Source organism: Sphaerodactylus townsendi, linkage group LG09 (genome assembly GCF_021028975.2).
Source record: "Sphaerodactylus townsendi isolate TG3544 linkage group LG09, MPM_Stown_v2.3, whole genome shotgun sequence".
NCBI lineage: Eukaryota > Metazoa > Chordata > Lepidosauria > Squamata > Sphaerodactylidae > Sphaerodactylus > Sphaerodactylus townsendi.
In genome coordinates this window covers 14,687,981-14,705,931 of record NC_059433.1, presented here as the reverse complement: position 1 = coordinate 14,705,931, position 17,951 = coordinate 14,687,981, and the positions used below count along the sequence as shown (strand labels likewise).

General features: G+C 76.2%; 1 protein-coding gene across 1 annotated transcript in view; it reads left to right on the top strand.

Moving 5' to 3' along the window:
• Window positions 1-17,951, top strand: part of PIGN (phosphatidylinositol glycan anchor biosynthesis class N) — a 158,250-nt gene that overhangs the window by 79,586 nt on the left and 60,713 nt on the right. Inside the window, exons 23-24 of the mRNA XM_048508505.1 lie at window positions 237-339; window positions 3,016-3,114. Coding sequence (XP_048364462.1) covers window positions 237-339; window positions 3,016-3,114 — 202 coding nt within the window. The remainder of the gene's footprint in view (window positions 1-236; window positions 340-3,015; window positions 3,115-17,951) is intronic.

The following is a 17,951-nucleotide window of genomic DNA, read 5'->3' as shown; positions in this document are numbered from 1 at the left end:
AGATAGGAAACACTGGGAGGGGGGTGGCGGGAAGTGGCTGCTGACCTTGCAGCAAGCCCTGCTCTCTGGGCCAGCTCCATGTCCTTGCTGGCGCCAGTGGGAGACACTGCAAAAGTGAGGGGGGCCGTTAGCATTGCTGCGGTACCCCTGAGACATGCTCACGGCACCCCAGGGTACCACGGAACCCTGGTTGAGAATCGCTGGTCCAACTGATACCTTTGTCATCTTTTCTGTAGATGTGAAGCCCTTTTCCCACCAGCCTTGGCTTTGTTGATGACCATGTGGATCATTGTGGAACAAGAAGCCCAGCAAGGTTACAGAGCTTCACCGAAGCCCAAGGTAATGTTTGATTAGGCTCCCCATTCACCCTGGAAGCCTGTCCCAAGAGTTACAGGGAATGCATGCACAACCTGTACAACAGGGGTCCCAATGCACCATGCCCCCCCCCCCCCCCCCAACACACACCTTTTCTGGTACCTGCCATGTGGCTTCAGGAATCATGTAAGGCCTTGGTGGGGCTTCTGCACAGCAAGGCTTCAAATTGGCTGTTGTAGATTTGAGTCACTTTGTCGATCTTTTTTTAAATGTTCCTTTGGCAGCAGCTGCCACCAAAGCACAAGGATCTGTGTTGTGTTACTGAGGTTAATCTGTGGCAATTGTTTTGTGGCTGTGGCAGCCATTCCGTGGCAGCCTTTTTGTTGCTGCGCCCACTCTGCCGGGCCAGAATTCCAGAGATGTTTACAATCTCAAAAGGTTTTGGATTGGATAGCTTTAAAAAGGGCTTGTACAGATTTATGGATGAGAAGTCGATCTATGGCTACCAATCTTGATCTGCCTTGATCTCAGATTGCAAATGCCTTAGCAGACCAGGTGCTCAAGAGCAGCAGCAGCAGAAGGCCATTGCTTTCACATCCTGCAGGTGAGCTCCCAAAGGCACCTGGTGGGCCACTGTGAGTAACAGAGTGCTGGACTAGATGGACTCTGGTCTGATCCAGCAGGCTAGTTCTTATGTTCTTATGTTGGAGTACAGTTCACACTTGATTTTTTTTTCATATGTGCTTTGAGAAATCCTCATGTTACATTTAACACACATATAGCTGAGTGCGTGATTAAAACTGCATATCCAGGTACCCATCCCAAATTTCTTCTATAAAATGGACACACGTTGGCTCCTTCTGACGTGTTCATTGTAACACAGGGGTGTCCAGCTCTGGAGCTTCAGATGTTCATGGACTACAGTTCCCATCAGCCCCCTGCTGGCATGACCAATTTGGCAGGGGCTGATGGGAATTGTAGTCCACGAACATCTGAAGCGCCAGAGTTGGACATCCCTGCCGTAACATATTGCTCTTCGCTAGCTGCCAGTGGTGCTTCCGATTGTATCTTAAATTGGAGTTTTCTGCTGTGCGCATTAGTTTATGCTGAGCATTCATTGGTTAGCGCTTATTCTCCTCCACCACCAAAAAGTCCCTCTGGCCTTCTCTGTCATGGCGAGCCCAACTGGGTGCTCAACCAGGAGGCCACAGAGACAGAAGATCCGGTGCTCAGCAACCACTTCCAACAACTTCCAGCAGTACCTGATGCTCAAGGATTCCCAAGCCTTGCCAAATCAGGAGGCCCAGTGTTAATAAACAGCTGTTTTCCTGGGCCTTCTCTGCGCACAAAGGCTGCAGGTGTGGAGTGTAGTAAGATCTCCTACAAGGAAGTTTATAAAATCTCTGGTGATTTGCTCTTGAGAAACCGAGGCTTCGAGGAGCAACAGAAACTGTGCTCTGCTCACCCACATCAAAGGCTAGCTGAATTTGTATCCTTATCTCTTCGCATTCCCAGTATGTTTCTCTTAAAGGAGTGCAGGAAGGAGTTACAAGGGGGTAGATTTCAATTGATCATCAGGATTAGCATCAGCTGTGTGGAATGTACCCCATCGTTCGGGGGTCTTCCAGCAGGGGCTGGGTAGCCATCTTTCAGGGAATCTTCTACCATGGCATATCTTCACAAGACAGGCACCATGCTCCCCAGACCCAGACCTGGCCAAACTCTCCGCACCCCTGCCTGGTGGCTCTTACCTGAGGAAATTCAGGCGGGTGGGTGGTGTGCGGGAGGGGGGGCAGTGAGAAGCAAGCGGGCCTTCAGCGGACATGCAAGCTGCATGCGGGGTGGGGGTGGGGATGAGGGAACAGACAGGTGGCTGGTGGGCATACAAGTGGAGGTGGGAGAAGCATTGGGGAGCGAGTGGGCAGGTGTGCAAGCAGTGTGGGAGGGTGGGAGAAGCAGTGGAGAGTGGGCAAGCAGCAACATGGGGGGACGAGAAACGGCAGGCAGCCGGCAAGTGAATGGGGGGTTGATGGGTAAGCTGTTGCTTGCTTCGTTGGTGGGAGGACAGGTGGGAACGGCCCAGTGCACCCTCCACATGACCGAGGTGCATGGCTCCCAGGACACGCCCATCCCTCCCCAAGATACTCCCCTGGTCCTCTAGCCTTGGATTTCCTGCACTGAGCAGGGGGTTGGGCTAGGTGCCTTGAACTATCATAGGTCACATAGAGGTGCTGATGCCATACACTGTGTGAAACAATGCAGCACGGACCAGAAACAAGCGAGCCTGCTGTGGAGATGGATCTGCACAATTCCTTTTCTCTATCGCTCACCAGAGGATTTTGTTATAGCTGCCAAACCTCTCACGACTTCAGTGAATAATGGAAACACGTCTCTCTCCAGTAGGTTTGGGGAAAGGAAAGGGAAATAAGAGAGCAAATGGAAAGGTCAGGGAGTTATTTCCTTACCTGCGGTGACGGAGATATTTCTACTGGATCATTCTATTTCAGCAATAACTTTCTTGAGAGCGTCATTAAAATATAATAAAGCTGTCGGAGATGCGGCCGCCTTGGCAGCCCAGGCAGGCTTCTCTGAAACAGTAGCCTCTTTATTTGTCATTTGTTCTTCTGAAAATATACCTTTAATATCAGCGTGAACCAACTGACACCGCTGTATTGATTTCTCTTCCTCTTTCTTTTATAGCTCGCTGCCCTCAGCTTTTCACACGCCTCTGAAATAACTGCGTTTCGACAACTCCACGTGGATGACATCAGGCAATCTTTTTTCTTCGTATCCTTTTGCTCTTGAGCAAAGTCCTGGTTGGGGAAACTTCAGCTGTGGCACGGAAATCTCCCGGTGTTATGAGAGATCCCGCTACCAGCAGTGGCATAGGAGGTTAAGAGCTCGTGTATCTAATCTGGAGGAACCGGGTTTGATTCCCAGCTCTGCCACCTGAGCTGTGGAGGCTTATCTGGGGAATTCAGATTAGCCTGCGCACTCCCACACACGCCAGCTGGGTGACCTTGGGCTAGTCACAGCTTCTCGGAGCTCTCTCAGCCCCACCTACCTCACAGGGTTTTTGTTGTGAGGGGGGAAGGGCAAGGAGATTGTAAGGCCCTTTGAGTCTCCTGCAGGAGAGAAAGGGGGGATATAAATCCAAACTCTTCTTCTTCTTCTTCTTCTTCTTCTACCACACGTGAGAATCTGGACTAAACAATTTCAGAAGGCTTTGCCTATGTAAACCACTCAGCGGCAGACTTCTCCAGGATTTATCAATTAAAGAATGGTTATCAACCTTTAAAACTGATAACAAAAATAAACAAGGGGTGAGTTCGGTTCTTTAAACTATAACCGGCATACTAGACCGAGAACCTGCACAGGACTATATCTTGTATTGAGGAAATAAATCGTTCCTTTTATTATGCAAGACAGTAGGAAATACAAGCCTGTAAAAATTAACCCTACAATTACTTGATGATGATGATGATGATGATGATGATGATGATGATGATGATGATGATGATGAAGAAACCTTTAATGGCATATATATAAATTATACAATAGAAATTAAAATTGGCTGGTAAAAAAGTTTTAAAAAAACAAGCATCATAAGAGCTGGAATATTAATTAATTAATTTTATTTTATTTATTCTGTGATTTATAAGCCGCCTCACCCCCGAAGGGCTCGAGGCGGCTCACAAAATGGCTGCACTTTAAACAACAGTCAGCAAAACATTTCTAACCTCCCAAGACTCTCTAAACTTTCCTCACCCTTCCCTTTAACCGATGATACTTGTCTGCTGTCTTTTTTTCTATTTTTGGTAAAGTCCAAAACATACACAAAAAACAGAAATTCACCAAATTAAGCACTGAATTGGGACTGAGTCTACTAAGCATTTGGGAACGTCCAGTGATGACAACACACAAGAATCTAGCAGTTTGTTCGATAGTAACAGTTGAGTTACTGTCTAACAAGAACAAAGTTTTGACAGCATCTGTAGCGTTGCCTAGATCAGTTATGAGATTAAGTAGTCTTTCCCGCTCTACAGCATAGAAAGGGCAATATAATAGAACATGATGGACGGTTTCTTCAAGACCAGGATTGCAGGTGCAAGATCTATCAAATAAGTGCTAAAATTATCAAGGCTCCTCGCAGCACTTAGCCATTTTATAGTAAATAATACTTTAAAAACCGAAACAGCTTTCATCTTTTGTCTCGCTGCTTTTAGTTACCCACTAAAAAGTTACACACCCGGAAATTTCACCTAATCTTATTCTGAGACTTTCATCGAGAGAACCTGATTTGCTGATCGCAGTCATGCATATTTAGAGAGAAAAAATGTTAATCTTATCTTTTTCTAAATCTGGTCTATCATAATCATGTGATTATTATCTAGATAAGTGATTGGTTCTTAACTAAATGTGAGATAATCAGCACAAGTGCAAATGACCCAGTCAGCGTTACATTTGGTATAACAAGATAAGACGGCCGAGCTCAACTCTTAACCTCTGTCAAAAAGCAATTAATGTAATTTTTGTGTGACTGTTTCAGTTAACTGTCCAAGATTAAAGTACTTTTGAGCAGAGTTCACTGATGGCTGAGGAATGCTTGAACTCTCAGCTAGCTTTCAAAAACAGCAGGAACCGGTTTGGGATCTCATAGCTTCCCCTACACAGGTTCCCAGGGGGTCAGTTTGGGCCCCAAAGTAATCAGAGGGGACCAGGTAGGGAGAACCATTTGCCTACCCCCAAAATCTAACCTCCCAAGACTCTCTAAACCAGTGATGGTGAACCTTTTTGAGACCGAGTGCCCAAATTGCAACTCAAACCCTACTTATTTATCGCAAAGTGCCAACCCGGCAATTTAACCTGAATGCTGAGGTTTTAGTTTAGAAAAAAAACGGTTGGCTCCCTCTTCCTCCGCCCCACCCACTCGAGCAGGGGCCAGCCTGCTGTAGCCTCCAGCAAATCCCGCGCGCACCGCTCTGTGCCTCTCTAGCATCTCTGCCTCCTCTGCACCCCACCCTGGGCAGCAGCCACCCAGAGCACAGGCACCAGGCCCGCCAGCCAAGTCCTCCCTACTCACTGCGGTGCCTTGCACATGGTCCTCAGTGGCCCAGGCCATCTTAGATGTCTGTGTGGGGTGTGTGTGTGTGATTTTCCGCCCCCCATATGATGAACTCTGTGTGTGCGTGCCCACAGAGAGGGCTCCGAGTGCCACCTCTGGCACCCGTGCCATAGGTTCGCCATCACTGCTCTAAACTTTCCCCACCCTTCCCTTTAACCGATAATACTTGGCTGCTGTCTTTTTTTTCTATTTTTGGTAAAGTCCAAAACATACACAAAAACAGAAATTCACCGAATTATAAAGTGCTTATTTTATTTAGACTTCCAGTTTCTTCTACACCAAATATTAACCCTTAAGCCCTACATTTTCACCACGTGGCCGTTAGGTATCTGAATAAAATTTAGTGTCCCTTGTCGCACAGGTTTAAATTGAGATGACTTGGAAGTGTCACCTCTTATTATACTGTATTTATTGAGGAGATGTTAAAGGTTTTTAAATTGTTTTAAAATTGCTGTACGCTGCCTTGAACCCGAAAGGATGTCAGAATTTTTCTCTGTTGGATCTTAATTTAACAATCGTTAAACTTCAAAACTACTAGTCTTCAATTTGTTTTTTTCTGTCTTATTGAGAAAATCTATCTGAGGTTTCCAATTGCCCATGAACTTAATTAAGTTCTTTGCTTTAAGTAGTGAAGCTAACTTGACCATGTCAGCCTACTCTAGTACCTTCACCCACAATGTACGAATAGCTGGGGTTTTCCATTTCTGTGCATATAATATTCTTGCTGCTGCTGTTGTATATAAAAACAAAGTTCCATGTTTTCTTTCCAGAAATGTGTTCATAAGTCCCAACAGATAAGCCTCAGTTTTCATTTGTACGTGATACTTGGCTTCTTTCAACCTGTAGTGGCATTGATGTGTTGAACTAGAACTTAGGAGACCTGAGTTTGAATTCAGCCTCTGCTGTGGAAACTTTCTGGGAGACCGGGGGCCATTGACACACACTTGGCTCACCTTCCTCATTAGCTTTTTGGGAAGATGAAATGGATAGGAAGAGAATGATGTGCATTGTATTGTCGAAGGCTTTCACGGCCGGAATCACTTGGGTGCTGTTTGGTTTCCGGGCTGTATGGCCGTGTTCTAGCAGCATTCTCTCCTGACGTTTCGCCTGCATCTGTGGCTGGCATCTTCAGAGGATCTGATGTTGGGAAAGCAAGTGGAGTGTATATACCTGTCCCCCCCCCCCCCCCCCCCCCCCTCCACCCCTCCCCCCCCCCCCCCCCCCCCCCCTTTCTTCCCCCCCCCCCCCCCACAACCCCCCCCCCAACCCCCCCCCCCCCCACCCCCCCCTCTACAACCCCCCCCCCCCCCACCACCTCCCCTCCACCCCCCCCCCCCCCCACCCCCCCCCCCCCCCACCCCCCCCCCCCCCCACCCCCCCCCCCCCCCACCCCCCCCCCCCCCCACCCCCCCCCCCCCCCACCCCCCCCCCCCCCCACCCCCCCCCCCCCCCACCCCCCCCCCCCCCCACCCCCCCCCCCCCCCACCCCCCCCCCCCCCCACCCCCCCCCCCCCCCACCCCCCCCCCCCCCCACCCCCCCCCCCCCCCACCCCCCCCCCCCCCCACCCCCCCCCCCCCCCACCCCCCCCCCCCCCCACCCCCCCCCCCCCCCACCCCCCCCCCCCCCCACCCCCCCCCCCCCCCACCCCCCCCCCCCCCCACCCCCCCCCCCCCCCACCCCCCCCCCCCCCCACCCCCCCCCCCCCCCACCCCCCCCCCCCCCCACCCCCCCCCCCCCCCACCCCCCCCCCCCCCCACCCCCCCCCCCCCCCACCCCCCCCCCCCCCCACCCCCCCCCCCCCCCACCCCCCCCCCCCCCCACCCCCCCCCCCCCCCACCCCCCCCCCCCCCCACCCCCCCCCCCCCCCACCCCCCCCCCCCCCCACCCCCCCCCCCCCCCACCCCCCCCCCCCCCCACCCCCCCCCCCCCCCACCCCCCCCCCCCCCCACCCCCCCCCCCCCCCACCCCCCCCCCCCCCCACCCCCCCCCCCCCCCACCCCCCCCCCCCCCCACCCCCCCCCCCCCCCACCCCCCCCCCCCCCCACCCCCCCCCCCCCCCACCCCCCCCCCCCCCCACCCCCCCCCCCCCCCACCCCCCCCCCCCCCCACCCCCCCCCCCCCCCACCCCCCCCCCCCCCCACCCCCCCCCCCCCCCACCCCCCCCCCCCCCCACCCCCCCCCCCCCCCACCCCCCCCCCCCCCCACCCCCCCCCCCCCCCACCCCCCCCCCCCCCCACCCCCCCCCCCCCCCACCCCCCCCCCCCCCCACCCCCCCCCCCCCCCACCCCCCCCCCCCCCCACCCCCCCCCCCCCCCACCCCCCCCCCCCCCCACCCCCCCCCCCCCCCACCCCCCCCCCCCCCCACCCCCCCCCCCCCCCACCCCCCCCCCCCCCCACCCCCCCCCCCCCCCACCCCCCCCCCCCCCCACCCCCCCCCCCCCCCACCCCCCCCCCCCCCCACCCCCCCCCCCCCCCACCCCCCCCCCCCCCCACCCCCCCCCCCCCCCACCCCCCCCCCCCCCCACCCCCCCCCCCCCCCACCCCCCCCCCCCCCCACCCCCCCCCCCCCCCACCCCCCCCCCCCCCCACCCCCCCCCCCCCCCACCCCCCCCCCCCCCCACCCCCCCCCCCCCCCACCCCCCCCCCCCCCCACCCCCCCCCCCCCCCACCCCCCCCCCCCCCCACCCCCCCCCCCCCCCACCCCCCCCCCCCCCCACCCCCCCCCCCCCCCACCCCCCCCCCCCCCCACCCCCCCCCCCCCCCACCCCCCCCCCCCCCCACCCCCCCCCCCCCCCACCCCCCCCCCCCCCCACCCCCCCCCCCCCCCACCCCCCCCCCCCCCCACCCCCCCCCCCCCCCACCCCCCCCCCCCCCCACCCCCCCCCCCCCCCACCCCCCCCCCCCCCCACCCCCCCCCCCCCCCACCCCCCCCCCCCCCCACCCCCCCCCCCCCCCACCCCCCCCCCCCCCCACCCCCCCCCCCCCCCACCCCCCCCCCCCCCCACCCCCCCCCCCCCCCACCCCCCCCCCCCCCCACCCCCCCCCCCCCCCACCCCCCCCCCCCCCCACCCCCCCCCCCCCCCACCCCCCCCCCCCCCCACCCCCCCCCCCCCCCACCCCCCCCCCCCCCCACCCCCCCCCCCCCCCACCCCCCCCCCCCCCCACCCCCCCCCCCCCCCACCCCCCCCCCCCCCCACCCCCCCCCCCCCCCACCCCCCCCCCCCCCCACCCCCCCCCCCCCCCACCCCCCCCCCCCCCCACCCCCCCCCCCCCCCACCCCCCCCCCCCCCCACCCCCCCCCCCCCCCACCCCCCCCCCCCCCCACCCCCCCCCCCCCCCACCCCCCCCCCCCCCCACCCCCCCCCCCCCCCACCCCCCCCCCCCCCCACCCCCCCCCCCCCCCACCCCCCCCCCCCCCCACCCCCCCCCCCCCCCACCCCCCCCCCCCCCCACCCCCCCCCCCCCCCACCCCCCCCCCCCCCCACCCCCCCCCCCCCCCACCCCCCCCCCCCCCCACCCCCCCCCCCCCCCACCCCCCCCCCCCCCCACCCCCCCCCCCCCCCACCCCCCCCCCCCCCCACCCCCCCCCCCCCCCACCCCCCCCCCCCCCCACCCCCCCCCCCCCCCACCCCCCCCCCCCCCCACCCCCCCCCCCCCCCACCCCCCCCCCCCCCCACCCCCCCCCCCCCCCACCCCCCCCCCCCCCCACCCCCCCCCCCCCCCACCCCCCCCCCCCCCCACCCCCCCCCCCCCCCACCCCCCCCCCCCCCCACCCCCCCCCCCCCCCACCCCCCCCCCCCCCCACCCCCCCCCCCCCCCACCCCCCCCCCCCCCCACCCCCCCCCCCCCCCACCCCCCCCCCCCCCCACCCCCCCCCCCCCCCACCCCCCCCCCCCCCCACCCCCCCCCCCCCCCACCCCCCCCCCCCCCCACCCCCCCCCCCCCCCACCCCCCCCCCCCCCCACCCCCCCCCCCCCCCACCCCCCCCCCCCCCCACCCCCCCCCCCCCCCACCCCCCCCCCCCCCCACCCCCCCCCCCCCCCACCCCCCCCCCCCCCCACCCCCCCCCCCCCCCACCCCCCCCCCCCCCCACCCCCCCCCCCCCCCACCCCCCCCCCCCCCCACCCCCCCCCCCCCCCACCCCCCCCCCCCCCCACCCCCCCCCCCCCCCACCCCCCCCCCCCCCCACCCCCCCCCCCCCCCACCCCCCCCCCCCCCCACCCCCCCCCCCCCCCACCCCCCCCCCCCCCCACCCCCCCCCCCCCCCACCCCCCCCCCCCCCCACCCCCCCCCCCCCCCACCCCCCCCCCCCCCCACCCCCCCCCCCCCCCACCCCCCCCCCCCCCCACCCCCCCCCCCCCCCACCCCCCCCCCCCCCCACCCCCCCCCCCCCCCACCCCCCCCCCCCCCCACCCCCCCCCCCCCCCACCCCCCCCCCCCCCCACCCCCCCCCCCCCCCACCCCCCCCCCCCCCCACCCCCCCCCCCCCCCACCCCCCCCCCCCCCCACCCCCCCCCCCCCCCACCCCCCCCCCCCCCCACCCCCCCCCCCCCCCACCCCCCCCCCCCCCCACCCCCCCCCCCCCCCACCCCCCCCCCCCCCCACCCCCCCCCCCCCCCACCCCCCCCCCCCCCCACCCCCCCCCCCCCCCACCCCCCCCCCCCCCCACCCCCCCCCCCCCCCACCCCCCCCCCCCCCCACCCCCCCCCCCCCCCACCCCCCCCCCCCCCCACCCCCCCCCCCCCCCACCCCCCCCCCCCCCCACCCCCCCCCCCCCCCACCCCCCCCCCCCCCCACCCCCCCCCCCCCCCACCCCCCCCCCCCCCCACCCCCCCCCCCCCCCACCCCCCCCCCCCCCCACCCCCCCCCCCCCCCACCCCCCCCCCCCCCCACCCCCCCCCCCCCCCACCCCCCCCCCCCCCCACCCCCCCCCCCCCCCACCCCCCCCCCCCCCCACCCCCCCCCCCCCCCACCCCCCCCCCCCCCCACCCCCCCCCCCCCCCACCCCCCCCCCCCCCCACCCCCCCCCCCCCCCACCCCCCCCCCCCCCCACCCCCCCCCCCCCCCACCCCCCCCCCCCCCCACCCCCCCCCCCCCCCACCCCCCCCCCCCCCCACCCCCCCCCCCCCCCACCCCCCCCCCCCCCCACCCCCCCCCCCCCCCACCCCCCCCCCCCCCCACCCCCCCCCCCCCCCACCCCCCCCCCCCCCCACCCCCCCCCCCCCCCACCCCCCCCCCCCCCCACCCCCCCCCCCCCCCACCCCCCCCCCCCCCCACCCCCCCCCCCCCCCACCCCCCCCCCCCCCCACCCCCCCCCCCCCCCACCCCCCCCCCCCCCCACCCCCCCCCCCCCCCACCCCCCCCCCCCCCCACCCCCCCCCCCCCCCACCCCCCCCCCCCCCCACCCCCCCCCCCCCCCACCCCCCCCCCCCCCCACCCCCCCCCCCCCCCACCCCCCCCCCCCCCCACCCCCCCCCCCCCCCACCCCCCCCCCCCCCCACCCCCCCCCCCCCCCACCCCCCCCCCCCCCCACCCCCCCCCCCCCCCACCCCCCCCCCCCCCCACCCCCCCCCCCCCCCACCCCCCCCCCCCCCCACCCCCCCCCCCCCCCACCCCCCCCCCCCCCCACCCCCCCCCCCCCCCACCCCCCCCCCCCCCCACCCCCCCCCCCCCCCACCCCCCCCCCCCCCCACCCCCCCCCCCCCCCACCCCCCCCCCCCCCCACCCCCCCCCCCCCCCACCCCCCCCCCCCCCCACCCCCCCCCCCCCCCACCCCCCCCCCCCCCCACCCCCCCCCCCCCCCACCCCCCCCCCCCCCCACCCCCCCCCCCCCCCACCCCCCCCCCCCCCCACCCCCCCCCCCCCCCACCCCCCCCCCCCCCCACCCCCCCCCCCCCCCACCCCCCCCCCCCCCCACCCCCCCCCCCCCCCACCCCCCCCCCCCCCCACCCCCCCCCCCCCCCACCCCCCCCCCCCCCCACCCCCCCCCCCCCCCACCCCCCCCCCCCCCCACCCCCCCCCCCCCCCACCCCCCCCCCCCCCCACCCCCCCCCCCCCCCACCCCCCCCCCCCCCCACCCCCCCCCCCCCCCACCCCCCCCCCCCCCCACCCCCCCCCCCCCCCACCCCCCCCCCCCCCCACCCCCCCCCCCCCCCACCCCCCCCCCCCCCCACCCCCCCCCCCCCCCACCCCCCCCCCCCCCCACCCCCCCCCCCCCCCACCCCCCCCCCCCCCCACCCCCCCCCCCCCCCACCCCCCCCCCCCCCCACCCCCCCCCCCCCCCACCCCCCCCCCCCCCCACCCCCCCCCCCCCCCACCCCCCCCCCCCCCCACCCCCCCCCCCCCCCACCCCCCCCCCCCCCCACCCCCCCCCCCCCCCACCCCCCCCCCCCCCCACCCCCCCCCCCCCCCACCCCCCCCCCCCCCCACCCCCCCCCCCCCCCACCCCCCCCCCCCCCCACCCCCCCCCCCCCCCACCCCCCCCCCCCCCCACCCCCCCCCCCCCCCACCCCCCCCCCCCCCCACCCCCCCCCCCCCCCACCCCCCCCCCCCCCCACCCCCCCCCCCCCCCACCCCCCCCCCCCCCCACCCCCCCCCCCCCCCACCCCCCCCCCCCCCCACCCCCCCCCCCCCCCACCCCCCCCCCCCCCCACCCCCCCCCCCCCCCACCCCCCCCCCCCCCCACCCCCCCCCCCCCCCACCCCCCCCCCCCCCCACCCCCCCCCCCCCCCACCCCCCCCCCCCCCCACCCCCCCCCCCCCCCACCCCCCCCCCCCCCCACCCCCCCCCCCCCCCACCCCCCCCCCCCCCCACCCCCCCCCCCCCCCACCCCCCCCCCCCCCCACCCCCCCCCCCCCCCACCCCCCCCCCCCCCCACCCCCCCCCCCCCCCACCCCCCCCCCCCCCCACCCCCCCCCCCCCCCACCCCCCCCCCCCCCCACCCCCCCCCCCCCCCACCCCCCCCCCCCCCCACCCCCCCCCCCCCCCACCCCCCCCCCCCCCCACCCCCCCCCCCCCCCACCCCCCCCCCCCCCCACCCCCCCCCCCCCCCACCCCCCCCCCCCCCCACCCCCCCCCCCCCCCACCCCCCCCCCCCCCCACCCCCCCCCCCCCCCACCCCCCCCCCCCCCCACCCCCCCCCCCCCCCACCCCCCCCCCCCCCCACCCCCCCCCCCCCCCACCCCCCCCCCCCCCCACCCCCCCCCCCCCCCACCCCCCCCCCCCCCCACCCCCCCCCCCCCCCACCCCCCCCCCCCCCCACCCCCCCCCCCCCCCACCCCCCCCCCCCCCCACCCCCCCCCCCCCCCACCCCCCCCCCCCCCCACCCCCCCCCCCCCCCACCCCCCCCCCCCCCCACCCCCCCCCCCCCCCACCCCCCCCCCCCCCCACCCCCCCCCCCCCCCACCCCCCCCCCCCCCCACCCCCCCCCCCCCCCACCCCCCCCCCCCCCCACCCCCCCCCCCCCCCACCCCCCCCCCCCCCCACCCCCCCCCCCCCCCACCCCCCCCCCCCCCCACCCCCCCCCCCCCCCACCCCCCCCCCCCCCCACCCCCCCCCCCCCCCACCCCCCCCCCCCCCCACCCCCCCCCCCCCCCACCCCCCCCCCCCCCCACCCCCCCCCCCCCCCACCCCCCCCCCCCCCCACCCCCCCCCCCCCCCACCCCCCCCCCCCCCCACCCCCCCCCCCCCCCACCCCCCCCCCCCCCCACCCCCCCCCCCCCCCACCCCCCCCCCCCCCCACCCCCCCCCCCCCCCACCCCCCCCCCCCCCCACCCCCCCCCCCCCCCACCCCCCCCCCCCCCCACCCCCCCCCCCCCCCACCCCCCCCCCCCCCCACCCCCCCCCCCCCCCACCCCCCCCCCCCCCCACCCCCCCCCCCCCCCACCCCCCCCCCCCCCCACCCCCCCCCCCCCCCACCCCCCCCCCCCCCCACCCCCCCCCCCCCCCACCCCCCCCCCCCCCCACCCCCCCCCCCCCCCACCCCCCCCCCCCCCCACCCCCCCCCCCCCCCACCCCCCCCCCCCCCCACCCCCCCCCCCCCCCACCCCCCCCCCCCCCCACCCCCCCCCCCCCCCACCCCCCCCCCCCCCCACCCCCCCCCCCCCCCACCCCCCCCCCCCCCCACCCCCCCCCCCCCCCACCCCCCCCCCCCCCCACCCCCCCCCCCCCCCACCCCCCCCCCCCCCCACCCCCCCCCCCCCCCACCCCCCCCCCCCCCCACCCCCCCCCCCCCCCACCCCCCCCCCCCCCCACCCCCCCCCCCCCCCACCCCCCCCCCCCCCCACCCCCCCCCCCCCCCACCCCCCCCCCCCCCCACCCCCCCCCCCCCCCACCCCCCCCCCCCCCCACCCCCCCCCCCCCCCACCCCCCCCCCCCCCCACCCCCCCCCCCCCCCACCCCCCCCCCCCCCCACCCCCCCCCCCCCCCACCCCCCCCCCCCCCCACCCCCCCCCCCCCCCACCCCCCCCCCCCCCCACCCCCCCCCCCCCCCACCCCCCCCCCCCCCCACCCCCCCCCCCCCCCACCCCCCCCCCCCCCCACCCCCCCCCCCCCCCACCCCCCCCCCCCCCCACCCCCCCCCCCCCCCACCCCCCCCCCCCCCCACCCCCCCCCCCCCCCACCCCCCCCCCCCCCCACCCCCCCCCCCCCCCACCCCCCCCCCCCCCCACCCCCCCCCCCCCCCACCCCCCCCCCCCCCCACCCCCCCCCCCCCCCACCCCCCCCCCCCCCCACCCCCCCCCCCCCCCACCCCCCCCCCCCCCCACCCCCCCCCCCCCCCACCCCCCCCCCCCCCCACCCCCCCCCCCCCCCACCCCCCCCCCCCCCCACCCCCCCCCCCCCCCACCCCCCCCCCCCCCCACCCCCCCCCCCCCCCACCCCCCCCCCCCCCCACCCCCCCCCCCCCCCACCCCCCCCCCCCCCCACCCCCCCCCCCCCCCACCCCCCCCCCCCCCCACCCCCCCCCCCCCCCACCCCCCCCCCCCCCCACCCCCCCCCCCCCCCACCCCCCCCCCCCCCCACCCCCCCCCCCCCCCACCCCCCCCCCCCCCCACCCCCCCCCCCCCCCACCCCCCCCCCCCCCCACCCCCCCCCCCCCCCACCCCCCCCCCCCCCCACCCCCCCCCCCCCCCACCCCCCCCCCCCCCCACCCCCCCCCCCCCCCACCCCCCCCCCCCCCCACCCCCCCCCCCCCCCACCCCCCCCCCCCCCCACCCCCCCCCCCCCCCACCCCCCCCCCCCCCCACCCCCCCCCCCCCCCACCCCCCCCCCCCCCCACCCCCCCCCCCCCCCACCCCCCCCCCCCCCCACCCCCCCCCCCCCCCACCCCCCCCCCCCCCCACCCCCCCCCCCCCCCACCCCCCCCCCCCCCCACCCCCCCCCCCCCCCACCCCCCCCCCCCCCCACCCCCCCCCCCCCCCACCCCCCCCCCCCCCCACCCCCCCCCCCCCCCACCCCCCCCCCCCCCCACCCCCCCCCCCCCCCACCCCCCCCCCCCCCCACCCCCCCCCCCCCCCACCCCCCCCCCCCCCCACCCCCCCCCCCCCCCACCCCCCCCCCCCCCCACCCCCCCCCCCCCCCACCCCCCCCCCCCCCCACCCCCCCCCCCCCCCACCCCCCCCCCCCCCCACCCCCCCCCCCCCCCACCCCCCCCCCCCCCCACCCCCCCCCCCCCCCACCCCCCCCCCCCCCCACCCCCCCCCCCCCCCACCCCCCCCCCCCCCCACCCCCCCCCCCCCCCACCCCCCCCCCCCCCCACCCCCCCCCCCCCCCACCCCCCCCCCCCCCCACCCCCCCCCCCCCCCACCCCCCCCCCCCCCCACCCCCCCCCCCCCCCACCCCCCCCCCCCCCCACCCCCCCCCCCCCCCACCCCCCCCCCCCCCCACCCCCCCCCCCCCCCACCCCCCCCCCCCCCCACCCCCCCCCCCCCCCACCCCCCCCCCCCCCCACCCCCCCCCCCCCCCACCCCCCCCCCCCCCCACCCCCCCCCCCCCCCACCCCCCCCCCCCCCCACCCCCCCCCCCCCCCACCCCCCCCCCCCCCCACCCCCCCCCCCCCCCACCCCCCCCCCCCCCCACCCCCCCCCCCCCCCACCCCCCCCCCCCCCCACCCCCCCCCCCCCCCACCCCCCCCCCCCCCCACCCCCCCCCCCCCCCACCCCCCCCCCCCCCCACCCCCCCCCCCCCCCACCCCCCCCCCCCCCCACCCCCCCCCCCCCCCACCCCCCCCCCCCCCCACCCCCCCCCCCCCCCACCCCCCCCCCCCCCCACCCCCCCCCCCCCCCACCCCCCCCCCCCCCCACCCCCCCCCCCCCCCACCCCCCCCCCCCCCCACCCCCCCCCCCCCCCACCCCCCCCCCCCCCCACCCCCCCCCCCCCCCACCCCCCCCCCCCCCCACCCCCCCCCCCCCCCACCCCCCCCCCCCCCCACCCCCCCCCCCCCCCACCCCCCCCCCCCCCCACCCCCCCCCCCCCCCACCCCCCCCCCCCCCCACCCCCCCCCCCCCCCACCCCCCCCCCCCCCCACCCCCCCCCCCCCCCACCCCCCCCCCCCCCCACCCCCCCCCCCCCCCACCCCCCCCCCCCCCCACCCCCCCCCCCCCCCACCCCCCCCCCCCCCCACCCCCCCCCCCCCCCACCCCCCCCCCCCCCCACCCCCCCCCCCCCCCACCCCCCCCCCCCCCCACCCCCCCCCCCCCCCACCCCCCCCCCCCCCCACCCCCCCCCCCCCCCACCCCCCCCCCCCCCCACCCCCCCCCCCCCCCACCCCCCCCCCCCCCCACCCCCCCCCCCCCCCACCCCCCCCCCCCCCCACCCCCCCCCCCCCCCACCCCCCCCCCCCCCCACCCCCCCCCCCCCCCACCCCCCCCCCCCCCCACCCCCCCCCCCCCCCACCCCCCCCCCCCCCCACCCCCCCCCCCCCCCACCCCCCCCCCCCCCCACCCCCCCCCCCCCCCACCCCCCCCCCCCCCCACCCCCCCCCCCCCCCACCCCCCCCCCCCCCCACCCCCCCCCCCCCCCACCCCCCCCCCCCCCCACCCCCCCCCCCCCCCACCCCCCCCCCCCCCCACCCCCCCCCCCCCCCACCCCCCCCCCCCCCCACCCCCCCCCCCCCCCACCCCCCCCCCCCCCCACCCCCCCCCCCCCCCACCCCCCCCCCCCCCCACCCCCCCCCCCCCCCACCCCCCCCCCCCCCCACCCCCCCCCCCCCCCACCCCCCCCCCCCCCCACCCCCCCCCCCCCCCACCCCCCCCCCCCCCCACCCCCCCCCCCCCCCACCCCCCCCCCCCCCCACCCCCCCCCCCCCCCACCCCCCCCCCCCCCCACCCCCCCCCCCCCCCACCCCCCCCCCCCCCCACCCCCCCCCCCCCCCACCCCCCCCCCCCCCCACCCCCCCCCCCCCCCACCCCCCCCCCCCCCCACCCCCCCCCCCCCCCACCCCCCCCCCCCCCCACCCCCCCCCCCCCCCACCCCCCCCCCCCCCCACCCCCCCCCCCCCCCACCCCCCCCCCCCCCCACCCCCCCCCCCCCCCACCCCCCCCCCCCCCCACCCCCCCCCCCCCCCACCCCCCCCCCCCCCCACCCCCCCCCCCCCCCACCCCCCCCCCCCCCCACCCCCCCCCCCCCCCACCCCCCCCCCCCCCCACCCCCCCCCCCCCCCACCCCCCCCCCCCCCCACCCCCCCCCCCCCCCACCCCCCCCCCCCCCCACCCCCCCCCCCCCCCACCCCCCCCCCCCCCCACCCCCCCCCCCCCCCACCCCCCCCCCCCCCCACCCCCCCCCCCCCCCACCCCCCCCCCCCCCCACCCCCCCCCCCCCCCACCCCCCCCCCCCCCCACCCCCCCCCCCCCCCACCCCCCCCCCCCCCCACCCCCCCCCCCCCCCACCCCCCCCCCCCCCCACCCCCCCCCCCCCCCACCCCCCCCCCCCCCCACCCCCCCCCCCCCCCACCCCCCCCCCCCCCCACCCCCCCCCCCCCCCACCCCCCCCCCCCCCCACCCCCCCCCCCCCCCACCCCCCCCCCCCCCCACCCCCCCCCCCCCCCACCCCCCCCCCCCCCCACCCCCCCCCCCCCCCACCCCCCCCCCCCCCCACCCCCCCCCCCCCCCACCCCCCCCCCCCCCCACCCCCCCCCCCCCCCACCCCCCCCCCCCCCCACCCCCCCCCCCCCCCACCCCCCCCCCCCCCCACCCCCCCCCCCCCCCACCCCCCCCCCCCCCCACCCCCCCCCCCCCCCACCCCCCCCCCCCCCCACCCCCCCCCCCCCCCACCCCCCCCCCCCCCCACCCCCCCCCCCCCCCACCCCCCCCCCCCCCCACCCCCCCCCCCCCCCACCCCCCCCCCCCCCCACCCCCCCCCCCCCCCACCCCCCCCCCCCCCCACCCCCCCCCCCCCCCACCCCCCCCCCCCCCCACCCCCCCCCCCCCCCACCCCCCCCCCCCCCCACCCCCCCCCCCCCCCACCCCCCCCCCCCCCCACCCCCCCCCCCCCCCACCCCCCCCCCCCCCCACC